The 24,220-nt window shown below is 36.8% G+C and overlaps 1 protein-coding gene across 1 annotated transcript in view; it reads right to left on the bottom strand.

Annotated features, from left to right (window-relative positions):
• SLC6A11 (solute carrier family 6 member 11) overlaps positions 1-24,220 on the bottom strand; it is a 178,578-nt gene that overhangs the window by 120,023 nt on the left and 34,335 nt on the right. Inside the window, exon 5 of the mRNA XM_031955206.1 lies at positions 4,403-4,535. Within this exon, the coding sequence (XP_031811066.1) occupies positions 4,403-4,535 (133 nt within the window). The remainder of the gene's footprint in view (positions 1-4,402; positions 4,536-24,220) is intronic.

Below are 24,220 nucleotides of genomic sequence, written 5' to 3'. Positions count from 1 at the left end.
AAAAGTTCACGTTTTAATGAGGGAGAGAACATGGAAATAACTAAATACATTCAAGAGATATGTTTCCAAGTAGGTGACATGGCTGATTTGCACTTGAGGAAAACCTCTTTGGCTACTAAGTGGAAGATGAATTGGGAAGATGGCAGCTGAGGAGCAAGATTTGAGTCTAGGAATTCAATGAGAACCTTACTGCACTAGTCCTGATGAGTAGTAATGAGGGTTTTTGTTCTAAGTAATCTCTAAGTTCTCTTCTAGCTGGAATCATCTAAAAATCTATGCAGTTCCAAAAAGGCAGAAAGTTTGTCAGAGACACTTTTTGTTTGAGGAAGAATGCCGACCTCCTTTGGACTGTGGCCTTCTGAAGGTTCTTAGGATGCTCTGTGCTTGAAAGGCAGCCCAGGACTTTCAAGGGAACCATTCTTTCACCTTTTCTAAGTCACTGGGCATGGCCCTCCCTCCCATAGCCTCATGTTACACACCAATGAAGCCCATATTTCTTGGTAATTAGGCTGCCTGAAGGTGTCTGGGCTTTGGTCAAAGAGTCATTCACATGCTCAGCCCAAAGCTACTATATCCCCATCTGTTTCTGTACTGGACAGACTTTTGAATAAAAATCTGAACTTAGTTCTGCACTCTGCCACTTTAGAGGAATGTAGAAAAGTTGAAAATGGGCCAAGGGGAAGATGGAAAGTAAAGAAAGTTTTTAGAGTTCACTCTTAAGGAAAAGATGAAGGGAGGTAGGACTATAGTTTTATTTCATTTTTGCATCATCTCATGGGTGAGTGAAAGGCTGGGAAGAGAAAGCTAGGGGGCCCATCTTTGAATCAGTAAAAGTATATTAAGTAGAGTTTGAACATTGGCTACCCTTCCCTTTCTCTCTACATCAAGTGAAAAACTACACTGAATTTTAAAGTGCATACTTTTCTATCTCCTCCCACCCCAATCAATCCATTCATCCATTAATCGGCATTTATTAAGCACCTACTATGTGTTAGTATTGTGCTGGGCCCTGGACTACAAAGACAAAAGTAAAAGTCCCTGCCTTCAGGAAGTTTATATTCTAAAAGGGGAGATGACATGCATAGATAGCAAAACATATAAAATACAGTGATACAAAATCAATACATTAATAAAGAACTTTAAGGTTTGCAAAATACACTACCTAAATTATCTCATTCATCCTCATACAACAAGGAGTAAGTGCTATTATTTTTCCCATTTTATGGATGAGGAAACTGAAGCTGAGAGACATAAAGTAACTTGCCCAGGATCATACAGCTAGGAAAGGACTAAGGGCAGGGTTTGAACTCAGGTTCTCCTGACTCTTGCTCTTGGTATTATTACTATCACTATTACTACCATCACCTCTACCACTACTATTACTGCTATTACTGCTGCTGCTGCTATTTCTGCTGCTGTTGCTTCTCCAGACAGTTCCTTCTACTTTTGAAGTTTTTCTTTAAATTAAGATTAAATCTATCTCATTGAAACTTTTACCCATATTCCTAACTCTACTCCCAGGAAACAAGAAAAATCTAATTCCCTGTTCACATGAGAGATCTTCAAATATTTGAAGATAAATAATATGCCCATTATCCATATCTGCAGCCCTCTAAGTCTTTTTTTTTTACATGTTACTTTCCTCCAGTAGATGGTAAACTTCATGAGGACAGAGATTATATTTTAGCTGAGCTTACTCTGTTACTATTTCCTGAGAAGTGTGTCATAGCACTATATAAGTTAATGTTCTGCCATTTCTCCTGAAATAGCTTCTTAGTTCCTACCGTACTCAGTATAAAGTTCTTTATGTGGCTTTTAAGGAGCCCCAGGATCTGGTCCCATATGATCTATCCAGTATTCTTGTCTCAACTGCAGCCAGACTGGTTGTGTAACTCTCCTTCTGATATTTCCTTTTCTTTCCTATTTCAGAGCCTAGAATCAGGTGACTTGCCCTACACAGTATGTCCTCCTTGCTAACCTCCAAGATCCACATCAAAGCCTAGAATCAGAAATTTTCGTAGTCAGAGAAGGACCTCAGAAAGTACCTAGTCCAATGCAAACTTGAATGAAAATCCCTTCAAAATCCCATTTAGCAAGTGGTCATCCAGTGTCCACCTCCTCCAAGAAACTATAGCCCACAAAAACTCCATTCTTTTGAATCAAGGCTATTAGAGAAGCAGACTGAATTGGGGGTTTGAGTGATTGAGTTTGGATTCAAGTCCTGATATTTGTTTTTAGAAGTGAGTATAATTCTGAATTTCCATTTTACTACCTGTAAAATAAACTGGTATGACCAAGGCAACTTCTAAAGATTACTTCCTGTAACCCTTGAACTCAACATTCCAAATGAAATAATATTTGTAAAGCATCTCACATAATTCCTAACACATATTAGCAGTTTTATAAATACTAACGTCCTTCCCTTCCCTTCCTTTCCCTTCCCTTCCCTTCCCTTTCCCTAATTGACTTCATGTGTTCTTGCTATATTCTCTAACTGCTTCAGGAATCTTTGTTTTCTTTCCCCATCTCAACTGTAAGCTCCCTGAGGGCAGGGACATCTTATATCCTTATGTATTTCCCATAATGCTCAATACAATGCTATATATCTGATGGTAAATGCATTAGGTTAGAACAATTGTTCAATTAGCAAGGATTTATTTTGTGCCTACTATGTAGCAGTTTCTGTCAGGTATTGCGGATATAAAGTATAAAAAAAGAAAAGCTTCTCCCTTCAAGGACCTTATAATTTATTTACTAAGTACACAGCAGGAGATCAATAACTTTTGATTTGATTGATTTTTACACCCTGCCACTTTCACTCCTGAACATCATGACCCATCATGATGCCCCTATGATTAGGAGAAAGTGTAGGGTTTTAGATCATATACTTATAGGATTTTAAGGGTATTTATAAGCCTTACAACTGGGTGCCTTTCTACTTATCTAGCCTTGTGATATTTTACTTCCCACCATGGATTCTAAATTCATATAAACTGACTTCCTTATTATTCCACAAACAGGATTCTCCATCTCTTATTTCTCTGCCTTTGAACTAACTGTCCCCCCCCCCCCTTCAAAGCTTCCTCCTTTAAGACTCAGCTTTAAGACTCAGCTCAAATATTATACGAATCAAATACTTATACAGAAATCCTTCTCCCAGTATTATAACTAACATTTTAAAGTTGTGCTAAGCATTTTGCAAATATTGTTCTTCAATCTTCACAACAACCCCAGGAAACAGATGCTTTTATTATTATTCCCATTGTACAGATAAGAAGACTAAAGTAGAATACAGTTAAGTGACATATCCAATAATATGTGTCAATAATAAGCTAATAAGTGTCAAGATGAGATATTAACTCGGTTGCTCCTAACTCTAGGTCCACTGCTATAGCCACCACATCATGATGCCTGCTAAGGAATGTCTTCCCTTCTCAGAGTCCCTCCTATCTAGTTGGTATATATCTTTGTAAAGACCGCATATTTTAAAATCAGCCAGAGTCAGGAATTCAGGTTAGGGGAAAATCGTCAGTCTTTATTCTCAGTGAAGAAAGATCGGAGTTGGAAGAGAATGGCCAATAGCAATGTGTGCAGCTGAGTCAAGAAGCTAGCTAGACCAGCAGCCACACGACCAGTCGCTAGGAGTATGGAGCCCAGGCTCAATCTCTCCCAGCTTCTCTTCCTGTCTCTCTGCCTCCACCCCCCAAAATCATCATTTCCTATACAACACATCAGGACTTGTAAGGAGAGTGGGCGGGGGCCATTCTTTATCCAATCATGTATATTAATAGAGTATAGCCCAATTACTATTTAGCCTCATGTACTTGGGACCTCAGTGCATCAACTCAAGCCTCAGCCCATTATTTTTTTAAACTTTCCCTGGGTCCTTAATCCAGCTCCCAGCACAAGATAAGTAAGGGCTTAGTGAATGTTTGATTACTGACCAGTGAGAATAAGATTTGGATTTGGGATTTCCTTGACATGGGAAGCTCCCAGGTTGGGGGGGGGGGGGAAACTTCTCTGAATGTTGGCTGGCACTGTCTTTGCAGTGTAGTCTTAAAGAGACCTCATCCCTAAGTCATTTTACAGATGAACAAACTAAAGTCCCAGGAGGCAGATACTTTGTCTAAGGGCACATAAATGTTAAGGATATGAAGGCTCTTCAAATTCACTACTCTTTGTCAGGTCTCTGCTGTTCAAGACAGCAAGATTGCCAAAGTGAAGTAGCGATGGCTGCTAAGGATAGAGCCCCCATGTCCCATTAGAGTCGGGAAGACTCCAGCCTGACCCTCTGCAATGAGGTCTTTCTTGGTGCTCACAGACCTTGTTGGGATGAGGAGGATGGACATGACTCCAACTTGACCTCTGCAAACAGCTGGGTGCCTGGCGTGCTGGCCCTTACCTTCCCTGTGGATTTGGTCCCCTTCCAAATGCAGAAATAGCAAATGGTCCAGGCAGCGAGGAGGCAGAGGGCCAGCTCCCAGCGGAGTTTACCAATGTGCTCGATCCCGTCAGAGATGGAGAGGACTCTGCGCCTGTGGAGAGTCATGGAACTGTGAGATAGAAGGGCAACCTCTGGTCAAGCCCCCTCATCATCAATAACCATCACCTCCAATGACCCCTTGGAAAAGCACAGAGCTCTAGGCTCCTGTATCAGATACAGGAGATGCTGGTGGATAATCCATCTAAAGAACATAGTATACAGAGAACTCAACAGCATCTCAATAGACTTAGCCCATCTGCTAGGGTGACTTTGGAGAAAGGTGACTCTTTTGATATGACCAATAAAAAAAGACCACCAGCTTGCTTTTCCTTCTCTGTCCCCCACACAACCTTGAGCCTGAACTCTTTGTTCCATTTAAAGAAAACACAGCACACTCCAAATTGTGTCAGAAAAATAGCACCAAACGGCTGCTTGTGTGAGAAACAAATCCCCTCCAAATTTGCTCCATGAGCCCCATTCAGAGTGCCAAACCTCTCCCCAAAATTATGTCAATCAGCCCTGAGCTGGGGGAACCTTCTTTGAGAAAGCTGAGTCTGGGCTTTGCTGGAAAGTCTCTCTTGGTGTCTGTCTCCCTGGGAGTCAGATCCTGGCCTCATTCTGTATTAATTATTTAATGATTCCAATTAATGTTGGTCTGCCAGCCCCTTCCCCACCCCCAGCCCCTAGCCCAGAGACATCAGGCCAGTTTTTGCTCTAAAAAAAAACAAAAACAAAAACAAAACACTGGACCATGTACAGGGAGACTAAAAAATTAGACCATCCCCTTTAGTCCTGTCTCCAGTTCTAGCGGTGGCCCCCAGGTTCCTATACCTTTTGGTTATGAGAATTATACTCACTAAGAAGAAGAGCTGGACAGAAATAAAAAGTAGCATTGTACTTAATTGAAAATAAAGGGATATAATTATTTGAGTGTGATGTCTTAAGCGAGATGATTTTTTTTTTTTATTGAGCTCTGAAGAGGCAATGGAAGTAGCACTGAATCTGAAGGCAGATGCTCTGGCTTCAAATTGACTTCCCCAGGGTCTTATATATAGGACTTTCAGAGGCAGGATTTATACCCAGGTCCTTCTACTCCTCTGCCAACACTTTTCCCACTCTACCATATGTAGACAATACTATACAAAATATACTTTAAAATAGAGGATAATTTCTGGGAATGGCAGTTGAAGGGAAGGTGATTGGGAAAGATCTTTTATAGGAAGTGAGACTTAAACTGAGCTAGTGGGATAAGGAATTCTAAGAATTGGAGACAAGGAGATGGGTTGCACTGAAGACAGAGGGTGATCTGGGCAAAGGCAAGGAGAGAATTTGACTGCCTCATAGAATGAACACAAGGGATCACCATTCCTGAGGTCAGAAATGGTGTTTTATTTAATCTATCACTCTCAGAATTAGCAGAGTATTCTGAACCTGGGAAATATGCTAAATTCATCCTAATAGGATTAACAAGGACTATTAGACGGAGCAGTGGATAGAGTAAAAAACCCATCTCCCTGAGTTCAAATCTGACTGTGTGACAATTAGCAAGTGACTCATCTTGTTTGCCTCAGTTTTCTCACTTAGAAAATGAGCTAGAGAAGAAAATGGTAAAAATCACATCAAGGATCTTTGCCAAGTAAACCCAAAATGGGATCACAAAAAGCCAGACATAATTATAAAATGAGTGAATGACAATTGAAAGGAATAAGAACATTTGCTTCTGAATTTTCAAGAAAAGATGGTTCCAGTTTCTTAAGAGCTAGAATATTTAATGTGCCTTTTTCCTAAATAACCTACAACTATCATGTTTTTTCTTTCTTCTCTCTCTCTCTCTCTCTCTCTCTCTCTCTCTCTATATATATATATATATATATATATATATATATATGCCTATCTCTCTATCCACTCATTTATCTTTCTATTTATTTATTTCTATGCATATATGTGTATATACATACATATACATATATTTATGTATATATATATATATATATATATATATATATATATATATACACACATGCCTTTAAAAAAAGAAATTGCCTATTCGAGGTAGATTATAAGATTTTCTGTTTCTCTTTTGTCTTTTGTCTCACACCTAGTATTGTGCCCAAAGCACAGTAAACAACTTAACAAATGCATGTTGACTGATTAACTGAATCTCCTTGCAAGGTTGAAGGAATGATCCTGCTTGCCTGATCCCCCCACTTCCCCGCACAGTCTCTCATTGTGAACGAAGCTCACTTCTTTTCCCACGTGCCCTTCATCAATCATCCTTTGTTGACTGGCCACCTCCCAGACTGAAAGCAACAAAAGACCTCAGAGTAAGCTCCAGCATAGAGACTATAGAAGTCAGATACCAGCAGATAGACATTATCTTTACAGCTGGAAACTCTGAATTCAATCTGTTAATAAAACAAAACAAAAAAAAAAACAGAATAAGACAGAAGAGTTGTGCATGATATTGTTTCTTGTACTCCCCTTTTGAAGATAGAATACTGAAAACTAGCTAAAGTGGGGAACCCCAAGAAATAAAGGAGAGCAGTCTTACTGGGAGATGGGGCAGGATGTGGGATTGTTGGGGGTTTTTTGTTTTGTTTTGTTTTTTCACATCCGACTTTTGTACACTGTCCACTTTAGATTGAATTGTCCTTGCTTCCTTCATTCCCCTCCCTGCCTGAAGAAGCAATGAAATGGAAATTAGATTCCTACAAGCTAAAAAAGACAAATTACTCTTTTATTTGATCAGACACTATTTGAAAACATCCTCAAGATATTTTCTTCTGTTAGCAACTTCCACTTCAACTTAGGAACTCGGCAACAAGAGCAAAAGAACAGCCAGGGGAGGGGGCAGTGGGTTTGTTTCGGCTGCTACAAGGGTAGCCTTTGAGAGCCCCATGGCTGTGGCCCTGAACTCCCAGGGACTCAGGGAACATAACACTGGGAAAAAGCTTCCTTAATAATCCTTCCCAATGTACCAGGCCAGAGTAGACTCCTGAATAGCAAGGAGAACTGGCTGCCAATGGCATCCTGTAAAAGAATGCCCCACAGTAACACTGCTACAACACTCCTTGGCCCAGGGATGGCAGAGACCAGATGGGGTCTATCTGGGCAAACCCCACAATGGCCCTGGATGGGTTCACAAAGCACAATTTCTTAGTCAATAGGGAACCAAACATTTCTGAGGACTTTGTCATCCAGTCCAGAGGAAGAAGCTTGAGATTAATTACTTTCCTTGCTAACTGTCTGAGTAGACTATACCTATAATGCACTAAGAAAAGACTCAGGAGACAAGCGTTCTAATCATGTTGTGATTGTTACTTGTTCACTTGTTTTCAACTCTCTGTGATCCCATTTGGGTTTTTCTTGACTATGATTCTGGAGGATTTTGCCATTTCTTTCTCTGGTTCATTTTACAAGTGAAAAAACTGAGGCAAACAGGCCCAGAGTCTCACAGCTAGTAAGTATCTGAGTCTGAAATTGAAGTCACGAAGATGAGTCTTCCTGAGTCCAGATCAGGCAGCTGCCTCCATTCTAATCTTGACTCTACTACTAAGGAGCTATGCCATCTTGGTCAAATTTCTTCCTGTTTCGGAGCCTCAGTTATGTTCTCTAAGAAGAGGGCGTTGGAATAGATTAGGGATTCTTATTGTGCAGTCTGTAAAGTGTTTTTTTTAAACCATCTTGAAAATTTTTCAATATAATTGAAAATTATTTTAATATAACTGTTTTCTTTGGAAAGCCATGCATGTTCAGTATCAAGTGAAATAATAAATAAAACTCTTCACAATCTTTGAAGAGCTATATAAATGATAGCTATTCTTTATTTTTAAAATGTTATTCGAAAAAAGGTTCCAAAGGCTCCACCTATGTCCATGACACAAAATTCCTGGACTAGATAATTGATAAGGTCCAATCTGATTCTAAAATTCTGAGGATCTCTTAGTATTAGATGCTGCTTTTCCTCTTGCCATCTCCTCAATATGAGCTGTTGGATAAAACGCTCCTTTCATCCGTTCTTCCTTCTGTCTATAAAATGGGTGTAACAATTCAGTATTCCATCTCCCTCCCAGTGACACCATTAACAAATGAGGTGCCAGGGCTGCAAATGAGTTCTCAGAACGAAAAGTATTCTAAATCCTAGTGGAGTGAAAATCAGCACTGTTATTCTTTATATTTTAGTTAAATCTGGTCTTCATTTATTATAAAGTTAAGGGTCTCATCAGTCAATTATATTAAAGAAATCTATTTCTGGTGTAAATCTGGGGATGTAGTTAGTGTCTAGAAATACTAACTTTCTGAGTTATTAATAAAGGAACAGTTCTGTCAGATTGTGGAATAATATGATGGCAGGACTGAGGGACTTTTAGAATATGGAGTAGCAGAATTAGAAGTGATCTTAGAACAGACACAGTTAGGAAGAAGAACATTAGAATGTTAGACTTGTAAGGACCTTAGAATACAGAATGGTAGACTTTGAAGAGGCATTATAAATCATTTGCTCTAACCTCCTCTTTTACAGACAAAGAAATTGAGACTTAGAAGAACAGAATGACTTAGTCATTGTCACAATCCAATTTGTGGCTGAGCTTGGATGAAAAACTCAGGCTTTCTAACATCCTGTCCAGAATTCTTGTGTATAACCCATATTGTTATAGGAAATGTTTACCAAGAAAACAGTCGTAATTTAGGTCTACTTTAATGTTCCCTGGTTTTTATTTCATCAAAAGAGACACTTTTGTTTCCAGATAAGGTTTTATGATTTATTCAGATGTGTCTATCAACATGATTTTGTCCCCTGAATAACACAGAATGTATCTTTAGGTATAAATTTGCTTAGTTGGAATTATGACGCCATCCCAGTATATCTGAAAGTGGTTCTTTGCTTAAACCTTTGTAGGCTCTTGCTGTGAAAATAATATTGTTTTATATTCCAAGGAAGTTCATAGAAAGAATGATGGTACAATATACTTTCAAATATTCATAGCAGTATTTTTCCTAAGTAACAAGGAACTGAAAACTCGAAAGGAACCCATCAATTGGGGAATAGTCGAACAAATTGTGGTTCTAATAAATGTATTAGACTATAACTACACTATTAGAAATTGTGAATATGAGCAGTGGAAAGCACTGGAAAGATATGGGAAATGATAGAAAGTAAAGCAAGAAGAACTAAGAAAACAAAATGCACAATCACACATATGCACCCAATGTAATAATATATATATCAAAGCTTCTTAAACTGTGGATCATGACCCCATATGGGATCATGTAACTAAATGTAGGGGTTGGAAAATTTGGAAACAGTAAAAGCTATCAAATATTCCAGCAAGATTTAATTCTTGTATAAAAATAAACAAGTGATCCATCTCATTAATATGCAAATTTGTTCTTTCTTTAATAAATGATAAAATTATATGAAGTATTTTAAAATAAGTTTCTTTATAATTTATTATAATGTTTGGTTTATATACTTGTTTTATGTAATTGTATATTCAGGGTCATGCAAAAATTTCTTGGGCAAAAAAAGGTGTCATGAGTGGAAAAAGTTTAAGAAGCCCTGATATATATATATGTGTATGTGTGTGTATACATATATACATATATATGTATATAATATATGATATGTACACAATAAAAAACAGAAAACGTAAAGGGAAACAACATCGACAACAATTAATATTGAATGATAAGTAGATATAATGATTGAACATGACCCCAAAGGAGCTATAAAAATCTGCCTGCCTGGAGGACTTATGAAGGTGGATATATATACTGTCAGACTAACTGGTATATTGTTGAATTTTGTGGAACTGCTCCCTTCACTTCTAATCCCTTCTCTCTTATTGATTCCCTGGGAGAAATATATAGAGAAATTAAGGGGATGAAAAAATAAGACATTGTTAAAATTTTTTAAAGTCATACTGCGTCGGTTGATTTATCAATTTGCATTTAATTACTTGTCTATTGATGTGATTTACCTAAAATAAGGGAATCAAATCCTTAAATTAAAGTTTTAGTTGTTTATGAAATGAGTCTGATTGATTTTTAAGCCCATTTATTCTCTCCTAAAGACTTATGTGTTCAGGTTCATGGATTATACTAGGCAAAAGAAGAGTTAATTTTAAAAGAATAGAGTTTTGCCCTGAGAAAACCCTAGAGAAAAGAAAACAGAGGTTCTGTAAAACAGGAAGCCAGTGGACTAGCAGAATTAACACTAGACAAGGACTCATCAGGTTGGAATACCAGTCTTATTTCTGCCAGTAGCTGTATGGATTTGAGAATGGTCTTTATTATATCAGTACCTTCTCTTATCCAAAAGGGATCATAGAACTGACCTTGTGCAATCATCCTAAAGTAACTTGTTGAAGAAGTCAGGAGCATTCAGGTTCACTAACATTGTCAGAAGATCTATGATTTAGCTAAATCATTATGAAAAGATGTTCTAAATTATGCTAAGAAAGTGCCCATACCTTTTGACTTTGAAAATTCATGACTAGACTTGTGCCCCAGGGAAATAAAAAAAAAAAAACAGATTAGAAATATTTTCAATAGCAATTTTTGTTGTTGCAGAAAATAACTGTAAACAGATATCCATCACTTTGACAACTGTTCAATTGTGACACATGATTATAATGCTAAAATGGAGGAATTGGCCCAAGTGACTTCTAAGTCTCATTTCAATACTGGCTATAGGATTTTGTGGAATATTATGACACTATATAAAACTATGAAGAGTAGAAAGAATCACGATAAGACTAACAAAATGTCTGAAATGAAAAATGAAGGGAGGAGAATCAGGAAAATTATATACATACATATATATATATATATATATATATACATATATATATATGTATATATATATATATGAACCATTATTAGATGGAAAGGACAAGAATGAGAAGGGAGAGGTTGAATGCTGTAGAATTATTATACTCAAATTTGATCCTGAAAAAGACGTAAGAACCTGATAAGAATCTTCTCTTCATTGGAGAGGGGGGGAACCACCCCCCCATGGGGGACCATGTGTGTAGTATATATATATATATGTAGTATAGATGCAAATATACTGTTTGACTTATCATATTGATTAGTTTCATGGAACTGCCCCCCCCCACCCTTTTCTCTTATATTCTTTGTTATAAAGAATGACTCTTTAGGTTTGTGCAGACAAATACTATATTTGGAAAAGAAAGTTATGCATTTTTTAAAAAATTTAAATCTTTATTACAGTTGTACTATTGAGAATCAAATTAAATAGTGAATTATAAAAAGCATGGAAGGTATAATATGCTACCCAAAGATGGGATTTGATTTTCTTCTTCAGGTCTAGCAATTAAGAGACTAATGATCTGGGGGAAGGGCTCGGGAGATTATTATATAGGCTAGATTAATTGGCTTGTAATACTAACATTCATTTGCTAGTAAAGTATCCAGGTTTTTCCTTCTTAGAAAGTATAGGGTGATTGACTTTGAAATTGCAAGGGATTAGCTTATAGGTTGTATTGAACAATTACTTTAGGGTCAGTTCTCACACAATATCCACTCTCCCCCCCCCCCCCCCCCAAAATGTGATAAAGTGGACAAAGTACAAAATGGATGGAAAAGTGAAATGCTCCTGGATTCAATTTCACAGATACTCATCTACCGTATGATTCTTTATACCTCATCATATGCCCTCCAAATGGGAAGAGACAGATGGAAAAAGAGAAAAAGCATGAAACAACAGGGAACATTAAACAGCATGCTGAGAGCTGATGGGAGGAAGCGAGGAAGACAGATGGAGAGCTGTCCATTCAGTAGTTTACTTTTTCCTCCGTCTCCTCCTCCTCCTCTTCCTCTTTTTCTTCCTCATTCTTCTTAAAAACAGGCAAAGATTCCCATTCTCAGAGGCACTGCCTGTAGGAGAAGGAATGGTCCTCCATTGCTATGATCCTTCCTACCGCCCATGACTAAGTCACTGTAATTCTCTAGTAACATCTGTCTTCCTCAGCTTTCCTTCTCATATTGCATGCTTCTCTATACTCCCAACTGTTCTTAGATCACTATCAAGGGATAACCTAAGGAAAAAATACAAGAAGTGGCCAAGAGTTTTTCTCTGATCTCTCAACTACAGAAGTAATCTCTATCACTTGATGCCTCTCTCAGAAGTCCTAGATTCTTCATTGTTCCCCATATTTAGATCATTCATCTAGTAGAGCTACAACTTTATATGCTTTTCTTCTTTGTGTTTTTTTGTTACCCTCTCATTATGTAGTTTTGGTAGGGGTTTCAAGTTCCCCATAAAGGGGGAAGGAAATAGGGGATGGAGGAGGCTTCTCACCTTACCCTGCTTCTAGGACTTTCCAATTGTCCCAGATTTTCTAAGAGCCTACTGGAATTATCAATAAACTCCCAGGTTCCATACCAAGTTATTTTTCTCCTGGGGAGGCTGGGGACAGTGGAATTATTGCACCACCTTGTGACCACACATGGAAAATATACCTTCCCCAGAATCCTGGAGTCCTAGAAAAATATGTAGCTATATAGAATTATAGAGTGGGAGATAAAAAGGAATTTTGAGATCATCTAGTTCTTCCCTTTCATTTTATAGCAGAGAACACTAAAGCTCAAAAAGGTTAAATAGCTTTCCAAAAATCACATGATCATAAATGACAGTTCAGATTGTAATACAGTATCTTATGACTATGTATCTAACACTTTCCAATGTGTTGTTTGTTCTCCCTCTGTCAATCCCAATCCAAAGGCAAATAGAAACCTCTTCCACAACTGCCACAAAGTTACTCAAAATGAAAGCATATAAGATTGGCAAACTTACCTTGCCTAATGAGTTTTCAGAGTTTCCTTCCTTCTTTCCTCCCTTTCTCCCTTCCTCCATTTCTCTTAATTTGCTTCCTTCCTTCCTTCCTTCCTTCCTCCCTCCTTCCCTCCTTCCCCCTCTCTTTCTTTCTTTCTTTCTTTCTTTCTTTCTTTCTTTCTTTCTTTCTTTCTTTCTTTCTTTCTTTCTTTTTCTCCTTGTTCCTTTTTTATACTTCAATCCCCAGGAAAGAGGACTTCATGTTAATAATGAGGAAACTCTTAGGAAACTATAGAGGGAGAAAAGCCAAGAAGAAAATTAGCAAGGGTTTGTCTGGAATTACCTGGCTAGATGAGAGTCCAAATATCTCTGACTCTTGGTGGCATTATGCCCAAGGCTTGACGCAATGTTATGAATTCTTAGGCGTGACTTACCTTGCACCAGAGTATCTTATTTTATCCTGTATCTCTCGACTTAGGCTTCATTAACTCACCTAGCCTGTTAACTTGACTTTGTATATCAGAATTCAACATCATTCCAACTTCCCTATTTCTTCAAAAGATGTCAACATTCCCTAGTAACTCAGATTAAAAAATCTTGGCATTACCTTTGATTCTCTTCCTCTTTATCCCTCTTATCTGTCAGGAAGACCTGAGTTCAAATTTCATCTCAGAGGCTTACTTCTTATGGGATCTAGGCAAATTGCTTTTGTTTGTCTCAATTTCCCCAACTGTAAAATGAATATTTCAAAGCACAAGCATTCCAGAGCTTTTATAAAAATCAAATGAGAATATTTATAAGACTATCTGTATATACATACATATACACATCCATATAAATACACAGTCTGTGCTTTGAGGGATAGATATTATTTTAAGATGGAATAGTAGGGTCATGATGATGTAAAAGTCAAAGATTCAGAGAGCATGAGCTAAGTCTGTTGGCCATATCAATAAGGAGGTCAGTGTGACTGGAATAGAATGGATATGTCAAGGTATAGTAGGAGATAGGTTTGGATAGATTTTGTGAGCAGATTCTAAATAGCCTTGAATGTCAAGCCAAAGAATTTGTCCTTCTAGATTATAAATGGAAATTAAAGAGGAGGAAAGTGATAGGATGCACATTCTGATTTAGGAAGATTAACCTGATGTTATATAATAATCATAGTAATGAATGTATGAGCAATAATAATAGTATTTGTATAATGCTTTAAGGTTTGCACAACACTTTACGAATATTATTTTCTTTAATCCTCATAAAAATCCTGGAAAGGTAGTGCTACTATCATCCTATTTTGGAGATAATGAAATTAAGGTAGAGAGAGGAAAGAAGGAAACAAGCATCTAATAAGGAGATCTTGGAACACAGTATTCCAAAAGCCAAAACAAAACCATGGGCTAATACTCTGCAAAACTAAATGCAATCCTAAAGAGGAAAAAAAAATTAATGGAATAGAGATAATATTTTGATATTGATAATTGATAATATCTAATAAAAAAGACCAGAGGTAAGTATAAACTTTGTGATGCAAATGTAAGACTAGAAAAGTAAATTTACTTGAGCAATTGGAAGAGGCCATATGATGTAGTACTAACATTCTATATAAAGGAAGAAAATACAACTATCCCTTCAGGACTTTTATATTTTCAGAGGGATTGGAGGAGTTAAGTAAAAAAAAAAAATCAGAGGATATATTGGTTATTTTAGAAGGGAAAAGAGATGAGAAGGTTAAAAAGTAATGCATTCATATAGAAAGGAGAAAGCAGAGATTGGAATATAAAACAGCAGGACTATAATCTTCCAAGTCCTGGACATTATTTCCTTCTTAATTCAGCTAAGATTAATTTTCCCAGCTGCCTTAATTCATTGTGGAACTGAACTTTCAGTATACCAAAAAACCCATTTTTTTCTCAGATTAACAGGTATCTCGCCTTACCACCTCCATTTTCTATGTCTGGTTGATTTTTTTTAACTCAACTATATTTATCCCCACTAGATTTCCTCTTTACTTTTTTTGTAAATTAGCACATTTTGATTCCCCTTGTTTCCAACTCTTTTTTGTTCCAATTTTATAAAATTTAATCCTTACTTTTAACATTCCCCTTATCACTTTCTGAAATCTAAACAATAAACAAAATAATAAAACAAATCTGAATCTATAGTGTTTGCCAATATCTGAAGGGTAAATACTTACCCTGACGATTGAATGACCAGCTTTCTGGCAGAAACTGGTTTCGGCACCTCTGTCTGGCTAAAATGCTCCCCTCTTCCAAATTGTCTAGTCACTCAGGTTTTGAAGTCATCCTTGACTTTGCCTTTTCTAATATTTTCCATATCTAATCAGTTGTTAAACTTTATTGATTTCACTTCCACAAATTCTTTTGATCAATCCCCCTTTCTCCACTTCTGCAACCAAGTGTTCTCTCTCTCCTCTGAGTCTCTGTCTCTGTTTCTCTCTTCCTTTCTCTCTGTCTCTTTCTGTGTGTCTCTGTATGTGCCTCTGTCTTTTTGTCTTTATCTCTGTCTCTCTCTCTCTCCCTCTATCTCTGTCTCCCTTTCCATTTCTCTCTCTATCTGTCTCCCTCTCTGTGTCTCTCTTTGTCTTTCTCCGTGTCTCTGTCTTTGTGTATCTCTGTCTGTGTCTGTCTCTGTCTCTCTCTCTCACTTTCTCTCTGTCTCTGACTCTCTGTCTTTCTCTCCCTTTCTCCATCTTGGTCTCCCTCTCTCTGTTTCCAGCTCTTTGTCTCTCTATCTTTCTCTCTGTCTGTCTTTCTATGTGTTTCTCTGTGTCTCTGTCTCTGTTTCTCTCCCTCCATCTCTCTCTCCCTCTCTCTGCCTTCCCTGAAACTGTAAATTATGAAAATAATTGCCAGGGAGAAAACCCCTCTGTCTTGCCTTCCTCTTCAAAAAAGTGCAAATAATCCTCTTATAACAGGAGATCAACAGACCATGACCTTGGTTTCTAGGAAAGAGGTCACTGGGTAGGTCCAATCTGGGAGAATAACCCAGACTTACCTTCTTTTAAGCCCTCAGTTGAAGAGAACTTTTGGATCTTTCTATCTTTCAAACAATTCTTTTTCAAGAACTATTTACATGTGGAGGCATAGGGAAAGAAGGGAAGGTCAAACCATGATTGACATGGACTGCCTAATCCTGAAAATATCAACTCTCTAGTTATACTCTTTAAGCTAGAATTAAGAAGAGCCCCCAGAGATCTAGACTTGAATGACACTTTGGTAGTTACTTAAGTGTATGTATAGCTACCATCATTTCTGGACATTGTGAATATTGATTTTAAGCATTTATCATACCTGCCATCTCTAATAACTGACCACAGAAGACCATACTGTAAAGTATTCAAGAACTCCTATAAGACCAACTGACATTTCTGATGGATGAACAAATGGGACTGCAGAAAGTTCATCCCTGATACCTCACTATGGTCTGGATGTGATTGCTTTCATGAAAGCAAAATCTATAAAGGAAAATCTCTGGTACTTTATAACAAATGATCAAAATTTTGGAGAATGGGCTAGTGATAAACTGTATGTCTGTTTCCAAGGACCAGATATGCCAAACACCATTGATTAATGCACAGGAGGTGAGGGAAGAAGCAAAGGTGGAATACCATTAAAGTAGGAAAGACCTACAGTAATGAAATTACAGATTTCTCGGGGGACACAATCTTAGCAACAGAAGGAAAGCTCAACCTGGAGCCAGGAGATCTCATTTCCCATTCTGGTTTAGTCACTAACTTCCTGGGTGACTTCTCACAAGTGGCTTCATCTCTCTAGGCTTGATTTGCTTCATATGTAAATGAGGAAACCTCTTTATCATCCTAACTACATAATTTTCAGAGTCCCATGCCAACTTTTTGAGATAGGATTTTATTTCCATCAAACTAATTACACATGGAAATTTGATCATATTTTATAGGACATTAATTATGGCATTTGGAACTGAAAAGAACCTTGGAGCTCATATGGGTTAATGCCTTCATGTTATAGAAATGGACCAACTAGAGAAAATATCTAGAGAGCAATTTGTCTGCAAACGATCCCAAGGTTTTATGCTGAAAGCTTTCCATGAGTCAGTAGCATGATATGACAGGCAATAAAGTTAATGAAAATATGAGCTGCAATATGCAAGCTATGACTTCTAGGGATAAGTAGGGGATGATCCCTGTGAACTCTGTCCCTTTCAAGCCACACCTGGATTGTTATGTTTATTTCTGGATGCTACATTTTCGGAAGGACTTTGATAAGCTAGATAGTGTCCAGAGAGGATCAAAGAGAATAGTGGATAGCTTTGAGCTCATGCCAGATGAGTTAAAGGCCTTTGAGATATTCAGCCTGATAAAGAGAAAACTGGCAATGAAACAGATGTTTTCACCACTTGGTGAAAGTGGAAATTTGGAAAAAGAATTGGATTTGTCCTGCTTCCCTTTAAAGGATAGAATAAGAATCAACTATTTAGATTTATAAAGAGGCAAACATAGGGTTAAGATCAGGAAAAAAAAACCTTGCTAACATGAAAACTCTTCCAAAGTGAGATGGCCTGATTGAGGAGGGAGTGAGGAGTCTTCAAGCAATGATTGAATTTGTCTGAATTGCTACAGAGGATTTCAAGCATGTATTGGACTAAATAACATCAGAGATGTCTTTATATTTTGAGATTCTCTGATTTCAATTCTGTGGAACTGAGGCTTATCAGAAAGTAAAATCCATTACAAAAATGAATGTTTATGACTATGCAAGGTGCTTTATATAATCTTGTATTATCTGACCCTCTTCAATAATCGCATGAAGAGTAGTATTTCAGAAAGGGACCCACATGTGCAAAAATGTTTGTGGCAGCCCTTTTTGTAGTGGCAAGAAATTGGAAAATGAGTAGATGCCCATCAGTTGGAGAATGGAAAATTGAAAAATTTGAAAAGCTAGACTACGGGACAATCAGAGTTAAATATCCTTTATGGTAAATATTCTTTATCCCACCTCACTAACTTGTGTCATTCTGTGAATTTTTTTCCAGATTAGAATTACAAAGTCCCTTTATCACAGCTGTAGAAGTCCTTTGGCCAAAACTGAATAAAAGTTGGGGCATAAAAACTATTACTCTTCAAATATTAATTGAATTGATAATAGGAATGGCTAACTCAAACTCACCTTCTATCATCAGAGGTCACAGTCATATTAAGTTCTACAGTTCACTAAAAGTTTGCTTGAACAAGAAGCCAAATAGAATAGAATTACATTCATCTTACACATAAGGGAACTAATTCTCAAAGAGTTTAAAGGAGTTGCCAAGGTCCCATAGCAAAACTATAACTCAAATCCACATTTTTAACCCCGCAGTGTTACCATTTTTTTCCACGAGATGCTTTTAAGCTACCTCTCCAAAAATTAAGCAAAACTTTGTGTGGTTTTGAAAGGACTGATTAGTAATACAGGGAAGGTCCCTTTTCCCATCAAGTGTGTATGTCACTTGCCTCTAATAGACAGGAAGGTGGACACTAGAAAAAACTATTATATTTGTTGCTAAGAACAAGTATTAGTATATGTCAGTACAGAATACAGAACAATTGCCGAGCTGAACACGATAGTGGAAGTACATTCCCAAAATTATTATCATCAGTTGTAATAACAATTAATGGCCATTTTATATAGCACTTTACAGCATGTAAAATACTTTGCATATAAACTATTTAATTTGATTCGCATTACAATTTTGCAAGGTAAATGCTAATGTTATTCCTATTTTATTACTTATTGAGAATGAAAGGGGTGAAATGACTTGGCCAGAAGCATATAGGTAGTAAGTGTCTGAGATGGAATTCAAATAGCATCTTATTGATTCCAAGTCCAGCACACTCTCCATGGTGCTGGCAATTAACACCAACGGAAAGAGTAGAGAATCATTCATAGACAACTCTTCATGGGATCACCATGGAGATACAGGATCTAATCATAGAGAAAACAATAAATTCTCAGAAGTGATATATTTACATATCAACAGTGGAACCTTTGTGCTGAGATTGAAAGGGCACTAGCCTGGATCAAAATTCAGAACCATACCCCTCTCTCTAAGTGGCTGCCATTTTACTGTTTTGGGGTAAGGTAGTATCATCAAAAATATTTCCCTGTTGGAAAAGGACCCACACATGCAAAAATGTTTGTAGCAGTCCTTTTTTAGTGGCAAGGAACTGGAAACTGAGTGGATGCCCATCAATTGGAGAATGGTTGAATAAGTCATGGTACATGAATGTTACGGAATATTATTGTTCTGTAAGAAATGAACATCAGGAAGATTTCAAAGAGGCCTGGAGAGATTTACATGAGCTGATGCTAAGTGAAGTGAGGAGAACCAAGAGAACATTGTACATAGCAACAAGATTATACAATGATCAATTCTGATGAACATGGCTCTTTCCAACAGCAAGGTGATTCAGGCCAGTTCCATTGGTCTTGTGATGAAGAGAGTCATCTGCACCCAGAAAGAAGACTGTGGGGACTGAGTATGGTCACAACATAATATTTTCACTTCTTTATTGTTGTTTGTTTGCAATTTGTTTTTTTTTTCTCATTTTTTTCCTTTTTGCTCTGATTTTTTTGTGTAGCATGATAATTATGGAAATATGTGATCACCACGCTAGCACCCAGGGCACCCCAGAATCAGCCAGAGTCAGGATAAGCAAAAGTCCTTAGTCTTTATTCTTGGTCTTTAGACGCAGGATTGAACAGGATGGAAGCAGAATCTCCACAACCACCTTCTCCCTCGTCTACCACCCAAGTGTGACTCTGGTGAGTCTTACTCCACCCCCTAGTCTCTCCTACAATCCTCTGTATACATCAATCATTGAGCCAGCATGGTTAGTGGAAAGAACCATTTTCCAAGCATATGCCCATAGAGTATTGTCCAATCGGTAGTTAACCTCAAGTGCTCGGCAGTCCTGACCTCAGTACATCGACTCAATAGTTTCATCCCTCTACAAAAAATATATATATATATACACAAGAATTGTATACGTTTAATATATATTGAGTTATTTGCTGTCTAGGAAGGGAGTGGGAAAAAGGAAGAAAAAATTTTGGAACAGAAGGTTTTGCAAGAGTAAATGCTGAAAACTATGCATGTATTTTGAAAATTAAAAAAAACTTTTTATATGAAAAAATTTCCCTTATAAAACAAACATAATTTTATTATTATAATCATGTTACTGACATCCAGAAATAATAAAAAGAACAAAGGAAAAGATGGTGACATGGACTGCCATTACTTACTATAAAAGAATAATCAGTGTGAAGTACTAGGTACAATAAGGAAGCCGAGTCCCCAAAACACCCCAACTAAGATTCATTTTATCTCCTTGACAAGAAGAAGAAATATGGAATTTAAGGTAAGAGCAGCTTAGCATATAAACTCAAATGTTACAAAGGAGATGGTGGGAAATGATAAGAAAAATTGCTCTATAAAACAGTAAATTTCATGGAGAAGAAAATATATCTGCAGAAGACAGACTCAGCCATAAAGTCCAACTAAGTCAGATCACCCAGCCTTTCCTAATTCGTCTTAATTCCACTGCCTTCCCTCTACTGATTATTTCCAATTTATCTTGTACGTGGCCTGTTTGTTCATAGCTGTTTTTATGCTGTCTTCCTATTATCTCTTTATGGGCAAAGACTATCTTTTGCATTTTTTGAATGCCCAACACAGTGTCTGGAAGGGAAAAAATATAGGGAGAAAAAAAGGGAGGAAAGAAAAAAAGAGGAATATGAATGGGAGTGAGATGCTACAATCACCTATAAAATGGAAACAGATGGCAGAATGGATTAGAAATCAGCAGAATAGATTAGAAATCAGAATCTAACAATATACTATTTATAAGAGATACACTTGAAACAAAGAGATGCAGTGTTAAAATAAAGGGCCGAATCAGAATCTATTTCAGTGGAAGTAAAAAAGGCAGGGGTAAGAATCATGATTTCAGATAAGTAAAAGCAAAAAACAGATCTAATTAAAAAAGGAAACTATATTTTGCTAAAAAACATATTATAGATAGTGAAGTAATATAAAAATTTTATAGTAAATGTTTCTCATTTCTCAAATATATAGGGAACAGAATGAAATTCACAAAATAAGGTCTTTTCCCCAATTGATAAATGGTCAAAGGATATGAACAGGCCATTTTCGGAAGAAATCAAAGCAATCTCTATCAGTCATATGAAAAAGTACTCTAAATCACTATTGATTAAAATAGTGCCTTAGACAAATGTTAGAGGGGACCAGGGGACATAGATATACTAATTGCTAGTAAAGTTGTAAGTAGTCTAATCATTCTAGAGAAGAATTTGAACTATGCCCAAAGGGTTAGCAAACTCTAACTACCCTTTGATCCATACCTCTTGCTGCTGGGTCGATAGTCCAAAAAGATCAAAGAAAAAGGAAAAGTGCCTACATGTACCAAAATATTTATAGCAGTGTTTTTGGAGGCAAAGAATTAGAAATTGAGAGGATGCTAATCAATTGGGGAATGGCTGAACAAGCTGTGACATATGATTGTGACAGAGCACTATTATACTGAGGGAAATATGAGGAGATTGGTTTCAGAAAAAAACATGACAAGACCTAAATGAAATGATGCAAAATGAAGTGAGAAGAACTGGGAAATCATTGCAATGTTGTAATGATGATCAACTGTGAAACACTTAGTTATTCTACTCAATACAATGTTCTAGCATAATTCCAAAGGATTCATGATGGAAAAATGTATACAACTCTGAGAGCAAATTAAATCACAATATTCTTGCTTTCTTTTTTTTCATTTTTGCTTGAATAAAGACTAATATGGAAATGAGTTTTGCAGGATTTCACATGTACAATTGATATTATTTTGCTTATCTTCACAATGGAAAGAAAGAAGAAATTATGGCACTCAAAAATTTAAAAGAATGCTAAAATAATAAATTAAAAATAAATTTTACATTTAAAAATAAAAAAATGTTTACTATTTAGCTTCCCCAGGCAACGAAAAAAAATCTCCTAATCAATTTGCAGAAGCCTCTCTGTTTAAGAAGTAACATGCATCTCTCAACTTTTTAGGAATCTCCAAATGCTATGTATCGGGATCTTGGTGTTGCATTCCCTGCCATGGCTACTATGAATTGCATCATTGAAACAGTCAGATCTAGTTGGCTGTCCCCAGCACTTAGCAAAATGCCTGACACACATTAGATGTTAATAAATATTTGTTGATTGAACGAATGACTTGATGCCAATCAGGAAGGAGGAAGAAGGAAAGAGAAAAATGTGGCAATCTTAAAAGGGCGGAGGGAATTTACCAGATAGAAGGAAAACATCTATTCTCCAAAAAAGAAAGAATAAACCATGAAGAGGAGGCAAAGTAATAATGCAGAAAGCAAAAAACAGGAATAATCCATAAAAGTGACACAAAGGAAAACTGAAGCTTTTTTCAGGAGAAAAGTGCCTAACAACTAGTACTTTACAAAAAGGAAAATGGACTGCATGTACAGGTAATGAGTTCCCCTTCCTTAGAGGTTTTCAAGCTACTAATTGCTAAGTGGTTTATAAACATTATTCCTTTCCCAATATTTAGCTAAACAACATTCACATAATACAATAAGTTTTCCAAAGCACTGTTTAAATGTTATCTCATCTATCTTACATATCTTATGTAATAATTTTGCCTTACATATCTTACAACAACCATGGAAGATAGATGCTGTTATTATCCCCATTTGGCAAATAAGAAAAATGAGAGGTTAAGTGATTTGCCCAGAGTCACACAGAGTTTGAGTGAAGATCTTTTTGATCCCATGGCCTGTACTCTATTCATTGTTCCATTTAACTGCCTAACTTAGATTAAATAGTCCTTCAGGTTTCTGCACATTTGCACTTCAGTTGCCTCTGTGATACTTCAAGAAGAATTTCCACACCTAGAGATATACAAGGAAGAAGAGAAAACTTGACTAGCAAAGAGATCTCAGAGATCCAACCTGCTTTTATTTTTCTCTTTGTATCCCCAGTAACTGTGATGGTGCCTGTCACATAGTACGTACATGGGAAATTAATTAAACCATCATTATGTAGATAAGGAAATTGAAGCATAATGCCTTAGAAGGTACTTGTCAGAGAGAAAACTTATAGCCAGAATTCAGGACTCTTTCCACTTGTTATATGACATCTCATTTTTCCTAGATTATTTCAGTAGCTTTCTAATTGGTCCCACTGCCTCAAATTTAACTTTTATTGCAGTCCATTCTTCACACAGTTACCAACATTATTTCCCTTAAATGTGGGCGTGATTCCACTGCAAGAACTAAGATCAGTATAATGATCGCTCAGGATTCCAGCCAGCCAAAGATTAAACATGCTATCCATTGCAAAGAGGTGATGGATTGGGAGTAAAGAATACGATATGTATTTTTTCTACACAATCTTGAGGGAATTTGTTTTGCTTAGCTTTGCATGTTTCTTTTAATAAACATATTTTCCTTTTTTCCCAGTGGTGTTAGAGAAAGAAAAATAGATTTCTTTTGATTTTAAAAAAGGAGAGAGGTGGGAGATGGTACAAAATGATGAAATTCGCCTTCAGATGAGGTCATTGTATTATTAATTTTAGTTTACTGTGTAACTTTGTTTTGGAGATTTCTCATGAAAGGGGAGTGATCTCTAAATGTTTTTAATGTAAAAACAAAATGTGTCAGTAAAGTTTTAAAAATTAAAATTAAGGAAAATTGAAAAAAAATCTATTGAATCTAACCACATTATCCCCAATGAAATCCAGTGACTTACTATTACTTCTATAATCATATGTAAACTCCTCTGCATTTATCTTTCACAACTTAGTTATTTGCTATATTTCCAGTCTCCAGTTATACAAGCCGATTCGCCATTTCTCACACATGATATGCTATCCC

This window comes from Sarcophilus harrisii, chromosome 1, assembly GCF_902635505.1.
Source record: "Sarcophilus harrisii chromosome 1, mSarHar1.11, whole genome shotgun sequence".
In the NCBI taxonomy this organism is placed as follows: Eukaryota; Metazoa; Chordata; class Mammalia; order Dasyuromorphia; family Dasyuridae; genus Sarcophilus; species Sarcophilus harrisii.
Note: the sequence above shows the minus strand (reverse complement) of the source record. Positions and strands in the feature narration are given on the sequence as shown.